The 18,390-nt window shown below is 38.0% G+C and overlaps 1 protein-coding gene across 4 annotated transcripts in view; it reads left to right on the top strand.

Moving 5' to 3' along the window:
• LRBA (LPS responsive beige-like anchor protein) overlaps positions 1–18,390 on the top strand; it is a 374,344-nt gene that overhangs the window by 72,512 nt on the left and 283,442 nt on the right. For 3 of the 4 annotated variants that reach the window (XM_039551359.1, XM_039551361.1, XM_039551360.1), the window contains exons 23-31: positions 1,157–2,182; positions 2,635–2,724; positions 2,991–3,166; positions 4,322–4,475; positions 4,887–5,067; positions 6,312–6,439; positions 6,751–6,858; positions 9,279–9,450; positions 9,589–10,027. In XM_039551359.1, the coding sequence (XP_039407293.1) occupies positions 1,157–2,182; positions 2,635–2,724; positions 2,991–3,166; positions 4,322–4,475; positions 4,887–5,067; positions 6,312–6,439; positions 6,751–6,858; positions 9,279–9,450; positions 9,589–10,027 (2,474 nt within the window). The remainder of the gene's footprint in view (positions 1–1,156; positions 2,183–2,634; positions 2,725–2,990; positions 3,167–4,321; positions 4,476–4,886; positions 5,068–6,311; positions 6,440–6,750; positions 6,859–9,278; positions 9,451–9,588; positions 10,028–18,390) is intronic. The other variant, XM_039551362.1, reaches the window with a different exon arrangement.

The raw sequence follows: 18,390 nt of genomic DNA on the forward strand, positions 1-18,390 counted from the left end.
TATCTTTTTAATCTGAAAAATTATTTCATTGTCTTCTCTGTGCCATCTTAAGGGAAAATATTCCTATTGACTAATCATCACTTTGAATAGCATGTACACGGAATTTTTAGATGGAATCCAAATGAATGAGCTGAGTATGTAAGAGAATAAGGAAATGTGTGTTTATATATTTAGTGGAACGCAGTACTCTGCTTTGCCTGTGGAAAATGTTTATGATACAGAAAATGATTTATTTAAAAAACCCCTCAGGTGGGGCTTATGTTGGGAAAATTTTGAGAACTGAGTTTACAGATAAATAAACACTTGTGTTATGGAAGATAAATCTAAATCCTAAATGGAAAGGTATGGATAAAATAAATTGAATAACACTGTAATAAAAATTTAAGTTGGTCTAGTGGTATTTTGTTTTTTTGTAACACACCTATTTATTTGGGCAAATGCCTTTTATCAGCGTGTATGTAAAGAATTTTTCTATCTGTAACCTTTTTTTATATACCTAGAAACAACAATAATTTTTTCAACTAAGGAGTAGAGAAGTCTTTTCACTTTAATTAGTTTGTGTAGATGTTCTCAGGCTGAGATGGGGTGAATAGCACTCACCAGAGGAAATGTCCCGTGGAGAACTTTAGGTGTCATTTGGGAATCCACACGATTTTGGCTTTGTTAGGTGCTCCTCTCTGCTCTGATTTTGTGAGATTGTACTTTTTACTGTAAAATTTCCAAGAGTTTATTTATCTTTGTGGATTTTTGAGCATACTCAAAATGATGTGAAAGCTCTGCTACTTGTCACAGCATCCCCCTTCACAAAAAAATTGAGGTTTTCAAATCTAATTAATTCTAATCTAATCTAATAATCTGATTCTGTGGATGTTATGCTTAGGATGTCCTTTGGATCAGTCTAGTTGGGGTTTTTTGCCACCGGATTTACTTTTTAAAATTTCTTTTAGCCAGGAATAACAGGCACACATAAGAAAAAACCTGTTCTCAGTTGAAATGATCTCCAGTGTGCAGGTTTTTTTAATGAAAAGGACAGTATCCAATATAAATTTGTGATTTGAACATTGACTTGGGTTTTGTTTTTCTTTTTTTTTTTTTTCCCAGAGAAAACAGGCATTAATATATAATTTCTAATGTCCTTTGAACTCTGTTCTTTTAGGTAACTTTTGAAATGCACAAAGAGAGTCTTTCTCAAATGTACAAGGAGTACCAAGGGAAAGGAGGTGAAGGGAGTGGAGTACATTCTTTGACTCCAATTAGAACAATCTCTGGGATTAGCAAAGAAACTGAAACCAAGGGAAAGCAACAATCTTTGGAGTTAAAAGAAGATGCTCCTGCTCCTTCCTGCGTTACTGATGGAGATACAGAGTGCAGAACTGAAAAAAAAGAGACAGAAAACTCATCAGATGGTGGCCAACAAACTCATTCAGGGTCTAATCATAAGGAGCAATCAGAGGGGGAGGATAGGGATACTACGCAGGATTTAAAAGCAGTGTCTTGTGTGGAGTTTTCTCCAGAACCAGAAACAGTGAAGCCCAGTGTCTCAGAAATCAGTAGTGGAATAGCTGAAGCAATTGAAGATTCTAGCAAAGCTGATGAGCTTGTGGAAGAAACAGTTGCTGTCGCTGCTGCTTCTTTAGCCATGCAAACTCCTGTGGAACGAGAAACTCGCACAAGTCCAGAAAAACTGGAAAAATCAGCCGTAGAGGTGGAAGATGAAGATGACTTTGTTGATTTGAAGGATGAAAGTAGTTTGCCTTTACCTTCAGAAGAGTTTGCAGAAAGGAACAAGGAATGTGGCTCTAATGAAAGCAAAGTGACAAAGCAGGAAGAAACAACAGAGAAGCAACCTGAATCTGTGCGTTTGAAATCTGAGGATACTGAAGGTGTGGATAAGAAGAAACAAGAACTGACTTTGCCAGAGACAGTGAGTTCTGCCATTCCAGAAGCAGGAACTCAGTCGGATTCAGCAGGAAAAAAGAAGCTGAAGGAAGGAAACATAGTTTCTAGTGAAACCAGAATGACTGTGGAAAATGCAAATGCACGTGTGGCAGAGCCTGCTGGAGCCTCTGACAAAAGAATTGCCAAGCTTGATGTTTCTAGTGTTGCATCAGATACAGAAAGACTGGAGCTGAAAGCTAACACATGTCTAGAAGCACCTCTGCCCCCCAGATCCATACCTGAGGTAAATTGTACCTGTCCTTCATCTGTCTAACTTAAAAATAAAAGGAAGTTGTTTTTTTATGAATTTTTTGAGAAAGTGTGCCCAAACATTTGGGGATTTTAATGTGTGTGAATTTTGTGAGTTATCTATAGAATACTTTTAACCCTGGGTTAAAATAGCCATAATTCTTATTAATTTGTGTACTGAGGAGTCTCCACGATTTTTGTATATCCACGTATGAATGCTGATATAAACTGAGTGCGTGGTTAGATGGACACTTAATCTTTTTTGTTTTAAACTATAAAAATTGATAGGTTTGTCACTACATCATGTCACTGTACCTTTTTTGTACAAGTATAAATTAAGACTGGGCTTCTGTTGTGTGCTGCAGTGCTCCACCCCTCTAGTCTTCAGTTTCTAATCCAGCTTTTCATGGTTAAATAGTCATGTCTCTGAGTACTTCCCTTCTGCAGAGATACCTCCTAATGGATGCTCTTCATTCTGCACCATTCTTCCTTAAAGGAGGAAAACCACTGTCAACAGCAACATATTCTCCCCCTGTGGTAAGGTTGGGTGGCTGCTTGTGAATGCCTAGACTGGCAGGTGTGGTAGTGCAGCTGTAGAGTAGTTTGTAGTTTTGGTATATCCATTAAATAGCATTTGTGTAATAGTTCTAGCTTTATTTGGAACCATGTACTCAGTCTGGACTTGCTGGATATCTGAAATCTCAAGTCTGTTAAATGCATTTCAGTGTCTACCATGGGAAGTAATAACCAGGGTGTGGTTTTTGTGTTTTATTTTCTGTTTTGTCTGCAAACTGTGCATTCAGCCCTCAAGGCAGCAGGTTTCCTCGGGACAAGAGCTGGCTGCTCCATCGGATGGGCAGAGGAGAGACACGAGGTCAACTGTGTTCCGTATTCCTGAGTTCAAGTGGTCACTGATGCACCAGCGCCTGCTCACAGACCTGCTCTTCTCCATAGAAACAGATATTCAGATGTGGAGAAGGTACATCCTGGGCTTTATATGGAGTGATCTAGACTGGGTTCATTTATAAGAGGCTCATTGACTTGGAGTTTTGGACATCTGGTGTTTTACTCATTATTCAGTAGCCTTACTTATTTTGTGACCTATACCAAGTTATTCTCAGGTTTTATTTTTAAGGTTCTTTACAGACATAAATGTGCACTGGCTCAGGACCTGTACACAGATTTGGACTGAAATCCTGGCTGCGTATAAGTCACTGGCAGTCTTGCTGTTGATTTTTATTCAACCAAGATTTTAGTTCTCCTAATGTGTGTAAGGGCCTGTGTCTTCTATTAGTATCTAAATGTGGATAAGAAAGATAATGTATCCAAAATAGTATTTCTTACTTCTGCATTTACACACACTGAGTTGCTGCTTTGATAGGTTCTGTGAATACAGAGATTTTAATTTGAAAATAAACTTCTAACAGGGATCTGGAATGTAATCATGAAGATCTTTGAAAACAGTGGTAGTTCTGTGATTCAATGTTAAGATTTAATAACTGAAAAGTGGTGTCTATTGGTAGCTTGTAGTAGTGAATGTCTATTTTAAATTGAACCATATAGCTGTAGTGACCTGATAAAAAGGAATATCAGGATGAAGAAATAGAGTATTTAAGTGATTCAGACAATTTAAACTGAGGTGAATTTTTGTCTGACTATAATTTTTAGAATGTGTTTTGGTTAACCTGTCAGGACATCATCAGATATAGCTCAAATATATTTCTAGTTTAGCTTCTATTTTGAAAAGTTTTTTTGTCTGAGTTTTTGTGCTTTGTTGATTTTTGATTTCTCTGAGAAATCCTTAGTATTTGCTTTAGTTTTCCAAAGATTTAAGTTCAAATCTAGTTTACAGTTCCAGGAGACTTTATTCCGCTTTCTGATACAGTGACTTTTGCTAGCAAGTAGTCATAGACCAGCAATCATTCTGGTGTTTTTAGCAACCTGTGATCTTGAGCAGTTTATGAACAGAAAGGAAATGTAGTTTTAGGTTTGGATTGAGATACATCAGTTGACCTTTACAGGTTGCTGCCCCACTGCTGTGTCTGTTTTAGTTTTGTGAAAACATAAATATGTTAAAATACCTCAGAAATAAAGCTCTACTCTGATTTTTTTTTTTTTTTTTATTTTTGGACAGCCATTCTACAAAAACTGTGATGGACTTTGTGAATAGCAGTGACAATGTGGTGTTTGTGCACAACACGATCCACCTCATCTCTCAAGTGATGGACAACATGATCATGGCCTGTGGTGGTATCTTGCCATTGCTTTCTGCTGCCACATCTGCTACTGTAAGAAATTCCATTTTTATTTGAAAATTCCTCACTTGTGGGAGGATGCCTTTCTTTATGGAGTGTATTGATTATTATAGCTGTCCTTTTGGGAAACAGGAAGTGTGTGTGGGATATTTCCACAGGCATCTCTTTCTTCCCTTTGCTCCCTCTGTGCTTTTGCTAAGGTAAATATGGGTGCTTGCCTTCTTTGCCTGAAGACATAACGAGGAGTTTCCTGGCTTTGTTGCCCCACAGTGGTCTGGAATGGGATTAAATCCCAATACTAATGATTGTTCCTAGAATATAAGTAATTATTACTTTTGAATGTGACTGGTAGTGGACTTCCAGCACACATGTTTCTTCATCTAGCTTGTAGGAATATTACCTTTGTGAAGAAGTAAATGGTGCTTTCAATTTTTCTCTGTGTAGCATGAATTGGAGAATATTGAGCCAACTCAAGGACTTTCAGTAGAAGCATCTTTAACATTTCTCCAGAGGTTAATCAACCTTGTGGATGTGTTAATTTTTGCAAGCTCTCTTGGTTTCACTGAAATTGAGTCTGAGAAAAATATGTCATCTGGAGGAATTCTGCGACAATGTCTTCGTCTGGGTAAGCAAATAAGACCACTTAATGAGCATAGGAGCTTGCAGTTACTAAATAGTTAGCAGCTGTTAGCTTTATTTTTTTTTCCTGTCCATTGTTTTGTTAAATCAAGATTAAATTTAGTCAGACATTAAGATCTTTTACAGTTTTACTGTATTATGCAGTGCAAATGTATTCTTCTTTAAAAGTTTAAATAAAGTAAGTTTGGTAGCCTGTTTTCATTTTATCCATGAGGCTATTTCTTTTGCCAAAGTTCCCCAAATAATCAAGGCTGGGAATACAGCAGCTTTAAGAAAAGTAATCTTGTACTATATTAAAAAAATGAACCTTTGCAGTACTTAGAAAAGAGATTTAACACTTGAAGGTCAGTATATGAAGGTATGGTGGAAACTAAAATGTAAATTTCTGAAGGATTCAAATTGGGCAGTAATTGAATCCAATTATTACAGTTTGTTTGCTTCAAATTGGATTGAAAGAAAATAGTCAGTTACCTAAAAAAGTAACAAATATTCTGAAAATGTGAACATATGAGATCATAGCAGGCTCCAGGTGGTTAATACCGGAGGAGAGTATTCATGCTTAGTTGCATGCTGTAAGACTTCTGTAATGAAAAGTTTAATTTGCATGAGTGCCAGAGCAGCTCAGAGCCTCAACAGTAACTAGCCTTCCTCTCCCTTTCTAGGCAATTAAAACTTTGTGCAGGTAGAACAAGATTTATGGGATGCAAACAGGTATAGAGGTGGGGTAGTTCTTTTTTCCTTTGAAAATAAATATTAGAAGATGAAACAGGCCGCAAATGTGCAGCTAAAAAAAAAGTTGTGTAACTCAGAGCATTTAGTCCAAGAGTAACAGAATATTTTGAAGCAAACGTTGCCATTTGTTTCACTAGTGTATCACTTGTCTTCTCCCTTGCAAGTCTGTGAAACTTAGCTGTCTTCGCCCCACCCACCCCGTGGTTGTATGCATGGTAAAATTGCAGGGAGGGATGCTCACTTGATCACCTTGAAGTATCCATTAGGTACAGCATATATGTTCTAATAGTTCAGCATTCGGTATTAGTTATAAATTATTAAAGAATTTTGAGCATTATTTTGCAACTCTCTAAAACTTATGGAGGCAAAATATTTTACTAATGTGTGTAAACTTTTTAGTTTTAAGTGGTAAACAGAATTGTACTGTACGTTTCTGTAAGGGAATATAGAACAATACTATTTCTCAGAATAACTCTTAACGTTTCTTTTCCCCTCAAGTATGTGCAGTAGCAGTAAGAAATTGCTTGGAGTGTCAGCAGCATGCACAGATGAAACCTATTGGTGACACTGGGAAGAACCAAAAAGCAGTGCAAGGCTTTATAGGATCAGGAAAGTCTGCAGCAAAGGCAAGTTTAAGACCACATTCAGAAACACAGAAGTTAATAATGATTACTCTGCACAGAGGGGTACGTTTTTAGATTTGTACGTGCATCACTGATACTTTAACAGACCTGAAGTGGGGTGGCACAAACACTGGAAATTAAATCTGTCACAAGAATCGGCCAGATTTTTTCTTCTTTAAAGATGAAATGCATAGCTGATCTTTGTGCTCTAGTTATGACAATATGATGTACAGTGGGCGATTGTACATGCTTAATGATTTCTGGTAGAATGCTTTTAAAACCAGGATCTTAAACAATTGGGATTTTTTTAATAGAGTCCAGTGGACATTGTGACAGGTGGCATTTCTCCAATACGGGACCATGACAGACTTCTGCAGGATATGGATATTAATCGCCTCCGAGCAGTCGTGTTCAGAGATATAGTAAGTAAATAATGTGCTTTTCTTTGGAGCTACATTTCTGCTTGTATCTGTTCGCTGAACGCTTCCTCTGTTTAACACAGTTTGGCTAAATTGGGTGTACAAAAAGGGAATACTGCTCACAGTAATTAGGAACTCGTAATACTCTACAGCTGTTGTAATGTTTGTGATGAGAAAGAGGGAGAGGTGAAACCCAACTGTCTCCTGATCTGGCTCTTTGTGTTGCTAAGAGTTGATTCTCTGGAATTCTGCCTACTGTATATTAAGTATGTTGTGTTTAGTACAGATATGTACATAGACAAGCTGTTTATGTATACTATGTATCATAAACATGTTTGTACTTTTTGAAAAATTCATGTTGTTCTAGCTAATTAGAAATTAGAGGTCATCTCTAATTCCTTGACTTCCTCTCAGAGGAACCAATTTGTGTGCGTGTGCTGTAAGTATGCATATGTTTTTTAGTCTTGAATTGACTAAAAATATCTTTGCCCTGTGTCAGCAACTTTATAGCTGATATTGAGGAAATTGAGATTGATTGCTTGGAAAAAACACCTCTGTAAGCAAATACAGCAGCTATAATGGCTGTGAGTCATTGGTGGCCACAAGCCTGGACACCACAACTTAGTTTACAATAATTGGACTTTTTAGCAAGTATAATGATTTATACAGTGACTTTTTTTTCTGTCCAGAAAAGTGAAGAATTTTGAGTTTTCTCTTTACAGTAATTAGATTGAAGCAAGCTTACTCCAACCCCTACTTCAGTATCAGTGTGCAAGAGAGTAACAAGAAGTGACTCTTCCATACTGGTGGCAATTAAAGTAATCCTAATGATTCCTTCAAGCACATTTTGTGAACCTTTTTCTTCAAAAAAAACCCCCACCAAAACAACACCCACCCACAACTTCTGCTTTTTTTGTGTATCCAATCCATCAGGCTCTCTGTTTCACAATAAATATAAAATGATGCAATAGCTCTGCTTTTTGGTTAAGCTGTTGAGCTGTGGGGAAAAAGTAGACTTAGAAAGGTCTGGTTTGGAATAGTTTTTGCCTGAGCTGTTTGCTCTTGCATCTAAGTGTTTTATTTGCATACAGTTTCTTACGTTATGTTCAGCACTTAGAACCAGGAGTGGCATAATTTGAATTTGAGTTCTATAGCAGGAACTCTGATGGAATCCACTTACCCACCAGTAGCAGTACTTACAGTGGTCCCTGGGCTTTATTTCAAGCAGTTCAACAAACACAGAAAAAATAAGGTGGTGCTGATTGACTGGATCACCACTTTATTAAGTACAGTGAGAAACTGTCCTGCGAAAATTCATCTAGCAAGAAAATTCTTTACAATCCTTACCATTGTAGGCAGCTTTCCTCAATCTCACCCTGTCATTGTTCTATGAAAGTTAAGGTTTTGGGTCAAGCCAAGGGGAAGATAGGTTGTTTTTTCAGTGCAATGGATAGGATCTACCTATGTTATCTGTTCTTAATAGACATAAACATCTCGCAGTATAGCTTTTTAAAGAGCTCTTCAAGGAATAAGGAGCTTTGATAGGCGCTACAATTGTGATAGAATGAGCTTTATAATGTAACTTAGTTTCTTGAACTGCTCAGAGGAAAAAATTGAATGTTACCTGAGCCCTGATGTAAATGAGGGGTAAAAAAAGTCCAAACATTCATTTTTTTACTGATTAGTCAGTGAGGATCCAAACGCTCCATTCTCCTGGGATCCCAAAGTGTATGAAGCTTTTCTTCCTTTGGTAGCCAAAAGGGACAGGCTTAGGCTGAATCGTAATGTCCAGTTTTGCCTCTGTTTCACTAGGAGCCACTGAGTGCTCTGGGGAGGAACCTGGCATAGTTCATATTAAGATTTGTTTTTAAGGTTTTCTTAAAATCTCTTCATAAAGTTACAGCTGTAATGCAAATGCATATTGTCAGTTCTTGTTTAGAGTATACGTAGTAGATTACATCCATCTGGACTATCTGATAATGAAATAAAACCTTAACACTGCTTCTGGAATTTGTTCCACTTTCTTCATTAATATGACACAGTCTTGTGGAGAATGCTCGCCTGGTTGTAAATGCTGTTAATATCTTGGCATTTTTGAGGAAATATAACAGAAGAAACACCGTTAAATAAAGGGGGCCTAGACCCTACACGAATTTGAAACATGTAGTCAAAACACACAACCTTAGCCGAAGTTAGCATATTTATAAATGAAAAATGAAAGGATTAGTGCCACTTGAATACAAGTGCTGTATTCCTTACCTTTATAGGTGAGACAAACTGTGACTAGAGAATATTGTTCTTCCATTGCTGATACATCAGCTTCCTCTTGGTCTGTTTATGGTAGTGCTGGGCATACTTCAAAGGAAAATAAACATGCTGCTGAAATTGTAATGGAAAAATCTGTGTGTGTCTCTTTTTTACAGGAGGATAGTAAACAGGCTCAGTTTTTGGCTTTGGCTGTTGTATATTTTATTTCTGTGCTCATGGTTTCGAAATACAGAGATATACTGGAACCCCCGAATGAAAGACGACCACCAAACCAAAGCCAGTCACTCAAGGAATCAGAAAATGAAAGTAATGAGACTCCTGCTGCAGGTGAACTGTTAATTATTTGGCCAAATTAAATAAGGTGGCTTAAAATGCTCTAGAAGTCTTCTTCAGGACAAATGGGGTGAATGCATCTCTGTTGATAATGACCTTAAAATGTGTTTTCTGTTCTTTTGGTGTGAACAGTTATGGAAAACCCATCTGCTGCTTTTGGTGCTTCAGCCTCCACTGAAGATTCAGAAGGTACAGCATCTCTGCAAAGAAGGGATTCTGGTCTTGGGGAGGAAGCAGCTCCAGCACAAACCAACCGTTCAGGAAGTGCTGCTGAAGCAGGACCTCTGAGTGTCAGTGCAGGCCCAGATGCAGTCAGTGAAGTCCTGTGCACACTCTCGTTAGAAGTCAATAAGTCTCAGGAGGGCGGAAGTGAGACAGGAACTGAAGAGAGTAAATCTGTGGCTTCTGTGCCAGCTGCAAAAAATGTCAATGTGAAGGACATCTTGAGAAGCTTGGTGAGCACACCAGCTGATGGGACTGCCGTGGATGCTGCTCTTCTGCCACCAACCTTCCTCGGAGTTCTTGGCAACGGAGCTGCTGAGCAGCCTGTGCAGTTCCATTCCTTTGACAGGTAATGTAACATGTGAAATACTTACAAATTTAATTTTACTTCAGGTATTTGTAAAGAACAGGAAAACCCACACTTCAGTTCACAAGAACTACTGAGTGTAGCACTGGCAGATGAGGACTACTGTGCATATTTAGTTGGCTTTAAAGAGCTCAAGAAATAAAACAGACATTAAATAACTTAAAATAATGATATGTAGATTAGCAGGTGTATTCATCACAAAGTTGTATCTACTCTCTGTTACTGTGGGCCTGCAAAAGAATACTTACTGGTTTACTAATAGTTACAAATGGATCAAAACCAATGGAGTAATTATCTGAGTGTCCTTCTACCTAGAGAATATTCCCATATTCATTTAGGAAATTAGATCTGTGTTCTGCCTTCTTCTGCCGAAGGCCTACTTTAAAAATTTTTCGTGACTTGTTCGGTAGAAGTATGCCTTTAGGCTGTTAGATTTATTTTGTTTGTTTCATTGTAATAAATTTCTACGTTTCTGAATACTCAAATGCTGCAGTGAATTCAAAAAGGAGATTTCCTGCTTTGTTGCTTTTTTTTCATTTTGGAATAAAGTCACTCTTTCCTGATAATAATTTTGGTGTCCCTCATATCACAGTCTCATTAGCTCCTTATACTTTCCCAGGCATAGTAAACAAAACTGTCTTTTATTGGACTTAGTGCCTTTTACCTCTTCAGGATTCCCAACAACTGCAAAGAAAACAAAAGAAAAGAATCCTGAAACCCTTGCATTCTTGCCTCTAGGAAAGCCTTGGTTGTTTCCAGAAATCCTGCAGTCAGTCTGGTGCAAGGGGATCTGTTGTTACCATATCAGTATCTGGTCCTCTGCTTATTCCCAAACTTCCTCTGGCTCTGATGTCTTTGCAGTCTGTGGCTGCCTTGTTCAAAATACCAGCTGAGCCAGGAAAGGAGTGCAGTGGTGCCAGGGGTGTGGGTGCAGCTGTCACAGCCTGTCTGCTCCACTCACACTGCCCTATCACTGGTGAGGGAAGAGACAAGTGGTGGTGTCTGGCCAGATGAGACACAGATGGGGTGTGCCAGCATTTGGCCCCTTGCTCTTGTCTCAAAGGAAATACTGTGTTCTCCTTGTGATGCTAAACAGGAGGACTTGTTCTGGGAGCATGAGGAGGATGGAGACAGAGGGGCAAATTGGTAGAAGGGGGACACTGAGTTAGAACTTGCCACGCCTCTCTCCCCACTGCTGCCCGAGTGCTTTTGGCACTTCCTCTTTGAGGCCTCTCATTGCTCTTTGCTGCAAGTGAGCAGTTGATGTCAAATAATATGATGTTTTAGTCTGTGAGTGGTGCTTTTTTATCATAAAATTCTCAGTATTCATTGCTTCATGGTTTCAGCCACACAAATAGCATTTGTCTGGCAATCTGGTACAGAAGTGGCTATTGCATTTATGAATTATTTTTTAGCTGTTGTTGACTCTAAAGGTTTGTGGAGCTTGTGCTGATTTGAATTGGTGTACAGAAGGTTAACTATACAGGAAGTAATTGGGCACTTGCAGCAGTGATGGCTGACATAGGTAGATGCCACCTACAAAACTTTCTTATCAGAGGAAGCTGTACAATCTAATTTGATAACGTGTACACTAATGAAATACTGAGCATTGATAGCAGCCCTTCAGTCACTTGCTGTTCTGTGTTCTTTTTCCCATATAGTTACGAAGTCACTCAAATAATAACCAAAGAACCCCCTTTTAAGCTGTGGTGTGTTTTATAAAGTGAGTTACTTAAAAGTTGAATTACTTGCTGTTCTGCCCTTTTACTTTTCCACTGCCCGATGGACACTGTTCTTTTTCCACCTCCAAAGTGCCAGTCATTTTTAACAACTCTTAACATTCTTTCACTTAACCTTGGGGCCTAATTATTGCATTGCTGCTGAAAGCAAGGTGATTTTATGAAGGAATATATACAGGGGAATGAAAAGGGATTGGAAGCAGTAAACAACACTGGGCTTCTGAATGGAAGAGCAGAGTTTTGTAGGGTTTATGTAGCTGTCTGGACTGCTCCACAGTGATAACTTGTGGGCATTACTTTCCAAAGGTTTTGTGTTTAGTAGGTGGGGCTAAATATATGAGGAAAAGGTTATGAAGTAGTATAAGATATTTTGTCCTTCAGCAGTTTCACGTGACCTCAGCGTGTCAGTGGCTCTCTGTTTCTAGGTGGATTGATTTTTCATTTCCTTGCTTTTGTGGGTATGTCTGGTAGACAAAAGTGTACTTAATGATGTAAAAGTCTTACCTCTAATCAATTATGGTCTGGTAGTGACACACACAATCTTGCATCTATGGTAAATATGTTGATATATGATAAAGTGTGTTGCTGACTAGCTAAAGTTAAAAAGAGAAAAGAACAGTGTGTGAAACATTTAAAGTTATGTAGACAGGCAGGTTTCATGGCCCCTTGCAGGTGACTGTATCTTTATGTAGTGAGACTGCTTAAAATACAAGTTTATGCTCTGAAATGACACCTAGTGACAACAGTAGGAAGGAATTGCGCCAGGGATAAAAAACCCCATGCTTTTTATAAGAAACTGGATTGGAGTTGGAAATACTAGCTCTTATCTCTGGGGTAGGCAAAAATACTAAGTTACATTGTGAAATTTTTTGGGGGAAAACAGACTTTGGGATGCTCTCTTCTGTGTCTGGTTTACATTTAATATTTTGTTTGATGGCCAGCACAAATTCTGTGAGGGTTTTTTTTTTGGGGGGTTTTTTTTTTTGGTTTTTTTTACTTTTTAAAGACACTTTGTTAAAAGTTGCTCCCATGTAGCAGTTTACCAGTGGGGTATCTCTGGGAATTTCAAAGCATCTCTCTGATCCTGCATTTATCTCAGGAATGCTGTGTCAGAAATCAAAACTCTCCTCATATCTTAAGGATTATCAACTTCCCAGCCATAGCTGGAGAGTATACAGTAACAGCTATGTGAGTGAAACCTTACTGAAAGGCTGCCAGGTTGCAAGCCTTTGCAAACAGCTAGGTGTATGTGTTCATTCCCATGCCAAAAATCCACTCCTTATCTTATGGGAAGATACAATCTTGTGATTAGTGGGTGCCAGGGGTTTATCATGATAAAGTTCAAGACTTGCATTGGCTTTTTCCCAAGATCCACAGGGACATGAATTAACGTTCCAATTTCAGTGTGTCCTAAACCAGCAGTTTTCTTATTTAGTAGTAATCGTGTAGGAAAAGAGGAGGGGACTAATGCAAGCAAATTCAAATAAAATGGAAATAAAAATAACCAAAGCTTGGGATAAAAAGTGAGATGACATTTCTCTTCAGTTAGTCTAATAAAACCCATAACCTATCACTTGCCATTTTTACTGTGCACTTTAAAATAAAACCCTGGTCTCTCCTGGCTTTTGCTGCTCTTTGTGGAAACATTCAATAACCATGTCATTATGGGAAGCTGATGCTGAGGGTTCAGAGGAATATAGGCTCTTAAATCATGATCTTGTACCACAGAGCTTAAATTTGCAGCTGTGCTGTAACTTTCAGAACAGATATGTTAATAAGCTTGTTTATCTTTTTGGAACATCGTCTGTTAGCTGCTTAGTTTGGCTCAGCCTGTGTTTACTCATTTGTCAGTCAGTGGTGTGCATATGCCTTTGTAGTGGTTGGTTGTGGTAATTTCAGTTAAATTTAATCCAAGTCCCTTTTTATATGGAATGGATACATCTTAGACTTTATTGATTTGGACCTCAAATGCAAAAAGAACAAACTATTTGTCGACAAGATTAAATCTTCCAGGTGTAGACAGAGACAGACTATGAGAATGGGGAATCTTTAGGTAAAGGCACATGTGCTCTGATGGAAAGCTCAGCTCTTTCAGCACACCAACAATTTGCATTCTGCAGCGGCCAAAGAGGCAAACCATTTGAAGTCTTCTCCCTGCCAAGCTGATTTTAAAGTTCTCTTGCAAAATTGATTGTATGCTCTCTATCATATCTTCTGTTCCTTTCCCTGCACCCTCTGATCTCTCATGGTTTTGAGAGTCTCTTATTCTTCCTTTCTCCTTGGGTATTTCAAGGGAGGCATAAGAGAATGGGTATTATCCACAGACAGCAGAGCCCATAGAAGGAGACTGACATGGCAGGCTGCTTTCCTGGCTTACAAAATAGAGGTAAAAATAAGTCTCTGATCCTCTTTATTGGTCTTTTGCTCCTTGCACAGGAGCCTTGCAGTGGCCATCGTTTTGGTAGCCTGGAACAAGGCTATTTTATTTTGATTTTGAATTAAAACCATTATCCCATAGGGGTACAGACAAACTGCCACCTGCATTGCTTTTTGGTGCTAAAAAAGAGAATGCTAAGAATTAAATCAATAAATTCTCATACGTCAAGAGGAATCAGAACTCATGTAAGTATTTTTAAATTACAGTGAGGTCATCAGTTTGGGCTGCCTCATGTTGTATTAGGGATTTTTGACTTGCACCCAAGGAAAATTTGTAACCTGAAATATATTTATAATGAAATGGGTACTTGCCAACTTCATGAAAAAGAAATTCTTGGGAAAACACTAAAATTTTAGGAGATGCAGATATTTTCTATCTTTTATGGAAACAGAAGAATCAGTGAACTGAAACCAGGGAAGGGTTCAATAAGTAAATCCTTATGGAATTTGGCAGAATAGATCATTATTGCATAAGCCTTTGTCTGTGATGGAAGTCAGTTTTCAGCTCAGTGGTCTGTGCTCATTCAGCAGTGAATAATTGTCTGCAACACGAAGACTTCTTACACTTCAGCATAATTGGGACTGATAACACACTGACCTTCTGGCTAAGTTGTATTTATGGTGGCTGGTTCTCACTATGCCTGGCCTATGTTTATCAGTTCCCCTACTGTAAATTCTTATTTTAAACCTTAAGTACTTGATTTTGAATGAAAGTAGGCAAACATCTAATACAGTTACGTAAATGAGGCAGCTAAAGTATCATTCTCACCATGGTGTTTGAGGTCTCCTTGAAAGAGACCTTAAGCATGTATTTTGTGCAGTTTTAAAATTTTATTTATCGTGTCGCTGAAACTTAATATAATGGATGTTTTAATATACAAACGTAACCCAAAAGTAGAATTTAATTGTTGGGGTAATGTGACTGTTAAGGAGTAAATGATGTTTTTTGCATTTCTGCCCCTGTGTGAGGTTGCTTAATATACGTATTCTGATAAAATCAATGCATGGTTATGGATTTTTAAAAAATATATTATTTTTGTAGATCTGAGGAAGTATACTATAAAGCAGCTTGTTGATGAATATTTTATTAATGTGTAGCAATATTTAACTTTTTCAAAAAACACCTATCACTTTAGCTACAGAAAAAGGATTGTCTTATCTGTGTACTCTTTAAAAGCAAGTGCCCTCTTTTTTAAGGGAAGTTGAAAGCACGTTAATTTTTAAGACAATTCTGACAAATTTACTTGATTTAATGATATGCTGAACACCTCATGTTTTCTACGTAGTTTGTTTGCTACTATATTTAAACTCAATTTTCCACTCTCTCGCATTCTTTATGCCAGTTACATTCATTTTTCTTATATTAGCATTTAAATAATCTGAAAAAATAACACAAAGGAACATTGGTAGCTAATGGAAAAATATTTCTTTTGAACAAAGTTGCAATTCCACCTAAGTATTCAAAGAAAATACCATTTTTACTACCCAAGGAAGGAAAAATGTAGGAATTTCAGAATGTAAATAAAGAAACATGACCGATGTTTATGCTTCAAAAATCTTAGTTTGCCTTTCCAGTATGTGGTAAATATGAATAATCTGTATGTGATTGCTGAGCTGTACTTTCATACCTTTGAAGAAGTCCTGGAAGTGGAAACTGCTAAAACAAATCCTGCAGCTGTAACATTGGTTGTTTGCCCTGTTGAAAGGGAAAACATCCATGACAATAAATATGACATAACCAATACAACATCAATGCACATCTAGGGAGTCAGTATGTCAGGATACTTGGATTGTTTTGGTTTGTGGTTCTTGAACTGCTTTAAGGATTTTTTTGCATCAGAAGGCAACGGCAACTGACCAGAAGACCAGGAACATTCACAATTTGGGGTTTTCTTGCATCATGTTTTTGAACAATATCCAGCACTTTTTTTGGCTGTGTGCATCAGATTGACACAGCTCTTGGAAGGGACCTTCTTTCCTCACCAGAAATACTGTTTATTTTATTTTGGCTCAAAAATAGGATTAATATCAGTTGATTTTGCAGATCACTATCTAAAATAAATTCTGTTCAGAAGTAGTCTGAGCTTTACCATGAGATGTTCAAAGCTTCTCTTTTCTTTCAAGGCTCCAAGGTCCAACAGGACCTTTTAATTGGTGAATTTGAAAAGTAGGTTTATTGAAGTCTTATTTAGCTAAAAGCTAGAACTTCTTTTTCAGTGGGATAAAGATCATATATCTCAGGGAAGTTTGTGAGAGTTGGTGTCTCTTGTTTGAAGTGTGTGGTGACTCTGGAATACGCAGGCACTTCCCTGTGTCCTGTTTATAAGGCAGCCTGTTCTCCTGTATTTCAAAGTCTGAAACCTGTGGTTATTCATTTTTATTCCTTGATTCAAAGCAAAAGGAATGATGTTGGGTAATTAACAAAAAAAAGCAGTAGCTGTACTTTGCAGCTGTGAATAGAATAAGTGCCACATTCCTGGTGCTGGTAATCAGAGTATCTTCCTTGTAGTGAGTGCCACTGCTAGATTATACTAGATTATCTAGTTTGCTATTATGCTAGGTTTTCACTGCTCAAAATTATATTGGAAGTGTTAGAATATAGTTCCTTTTTTATATACTTCATGGAAGGTTAGAGTAGCAGCTGCACGTGTATTCCCAAACTTGTACAGATTTGAAGGTGAGGAGGTAGACAGAAGATCTGAAAAGGCAGAAGGGGCTATTCTGGGCATTTATTGCTGTCTGTTGCAGCCCAGGGGGAAAAACCCAAAAAAGTCTTAATTCCTTTGCTTGAATGCACCTCTTCTTGGGTAGCGGATAACTTGCTGTAACTACTCCCTCAGTGCAGCTCCACTTGAGCACGCTGAAGGTCAGTGGGAGTTTGCAGGAAGGAATGATAATATACAGTGTTGTGCCAGAAGGCTGTTGTAGCTGGGGTTTCTTTTGTCTGCCCTCATTGCCGGCTGAAGATGAGCAGGGTTAAGGTAGCAGCTCTGTCTGCACACAGCCATCCTCGCTCCAGGCCAGGCATCCTTGCTCCCGTGCAGTTCCAGAGCCATCACTTGCCCTGTAAGGAGCTGCTTTTAGTAGTGCTAAAACTTACTGCTCTTCTAAAACTCCTTCTTGCTCCTTCCAGCATGTCATCTGAAATAAGTACTTTCTAATATTAACATCAGTCAAAATTCTGCCATGTACTTATTTTATTTTTTAAGGTGTGGTTCTGGCAGGTTCTTTATGACTTAAAATACCACCTATTTCGTAGTTCCTGGGGCTCTTAGTAGAGTCAGAGAGTAAAATCAGAACATTCATAGGCATTCAGAGGACACAGCCATTCTGATTTGATGTTTTGAGAGAATTCTGATTGACTATTAGCCCTGGAAACAGAAAGCTTTTCTAAAGGATTTGGTTTTACCCTCAAAGTAATTTGATGTTTTCCAATTTAAAATTAATTACATGAATTACATGTTTTTGAACAGATACACGGCCTGTGTGTGCACAGCTTCCATCTACATGTGCACTAAAATTTGTCATGAATCATTCTCCCATATCCAATATATCATATCCAATATAATTGTGCCTGTATTAGTTAGCAGCAAATGGTTGATTATTTCTGTGACTCAGTGGGTGTACAAAGAAATTTTTCCAGATCGTGCACCAAGGTCTTACAGAGTCCACCTGAATAGACACATATTTATAATGAGAAGTTATAAATTTTTGGGTTTAATATTATTGGTTAGTATTTCTTGAATTGGGTATCTATACAGTAAAAGGAAGTAAAATCTCTAAAGGAATACACCTGGGCTTTAGTGCTGACCTCTGAAAGTTGGAGAAATGTCCCAAAGTTTACTGTATGTGGGTGCATTTGTACTCAGTAAACTTGTACTCATTTCCCAACCCCTGCCAGGCTTTTGAAAGTGTGTTATAGAATAGTAGGAACAATTTCCAGGCAGTGAAAGTCACAAAATCTGGAATGAGAGATCTCCTTCTTACACCTGGGTGGTGCAAAATTAATTGGTAATGTGACAATAATTTAGAAAACGCTCTAAATATATGACTTATTTCTTAGTCCATTGTTCATGTTTCAGGGAAACAGACATGAACATATGAGCAAAATTCATGGTTTAGGCACAATATCTTGACTTGGGGCTCAGGTGTTGTTGCTTCTATTTTTTT

Source organism: Corvus cornix, chromosome 4 (genome assembly GCF_000738735.6).
Source record: "Corvus cornix cornix isolate S_Up_H32 chromosome 4, ASM73873v5, whole genome shotgun sequence".
Lineage (NCBI taxonomy): Eukaryota > Metazoa > Chordata > Aves > Passeriformes > Corvidae > Corvus > Corvus cornix.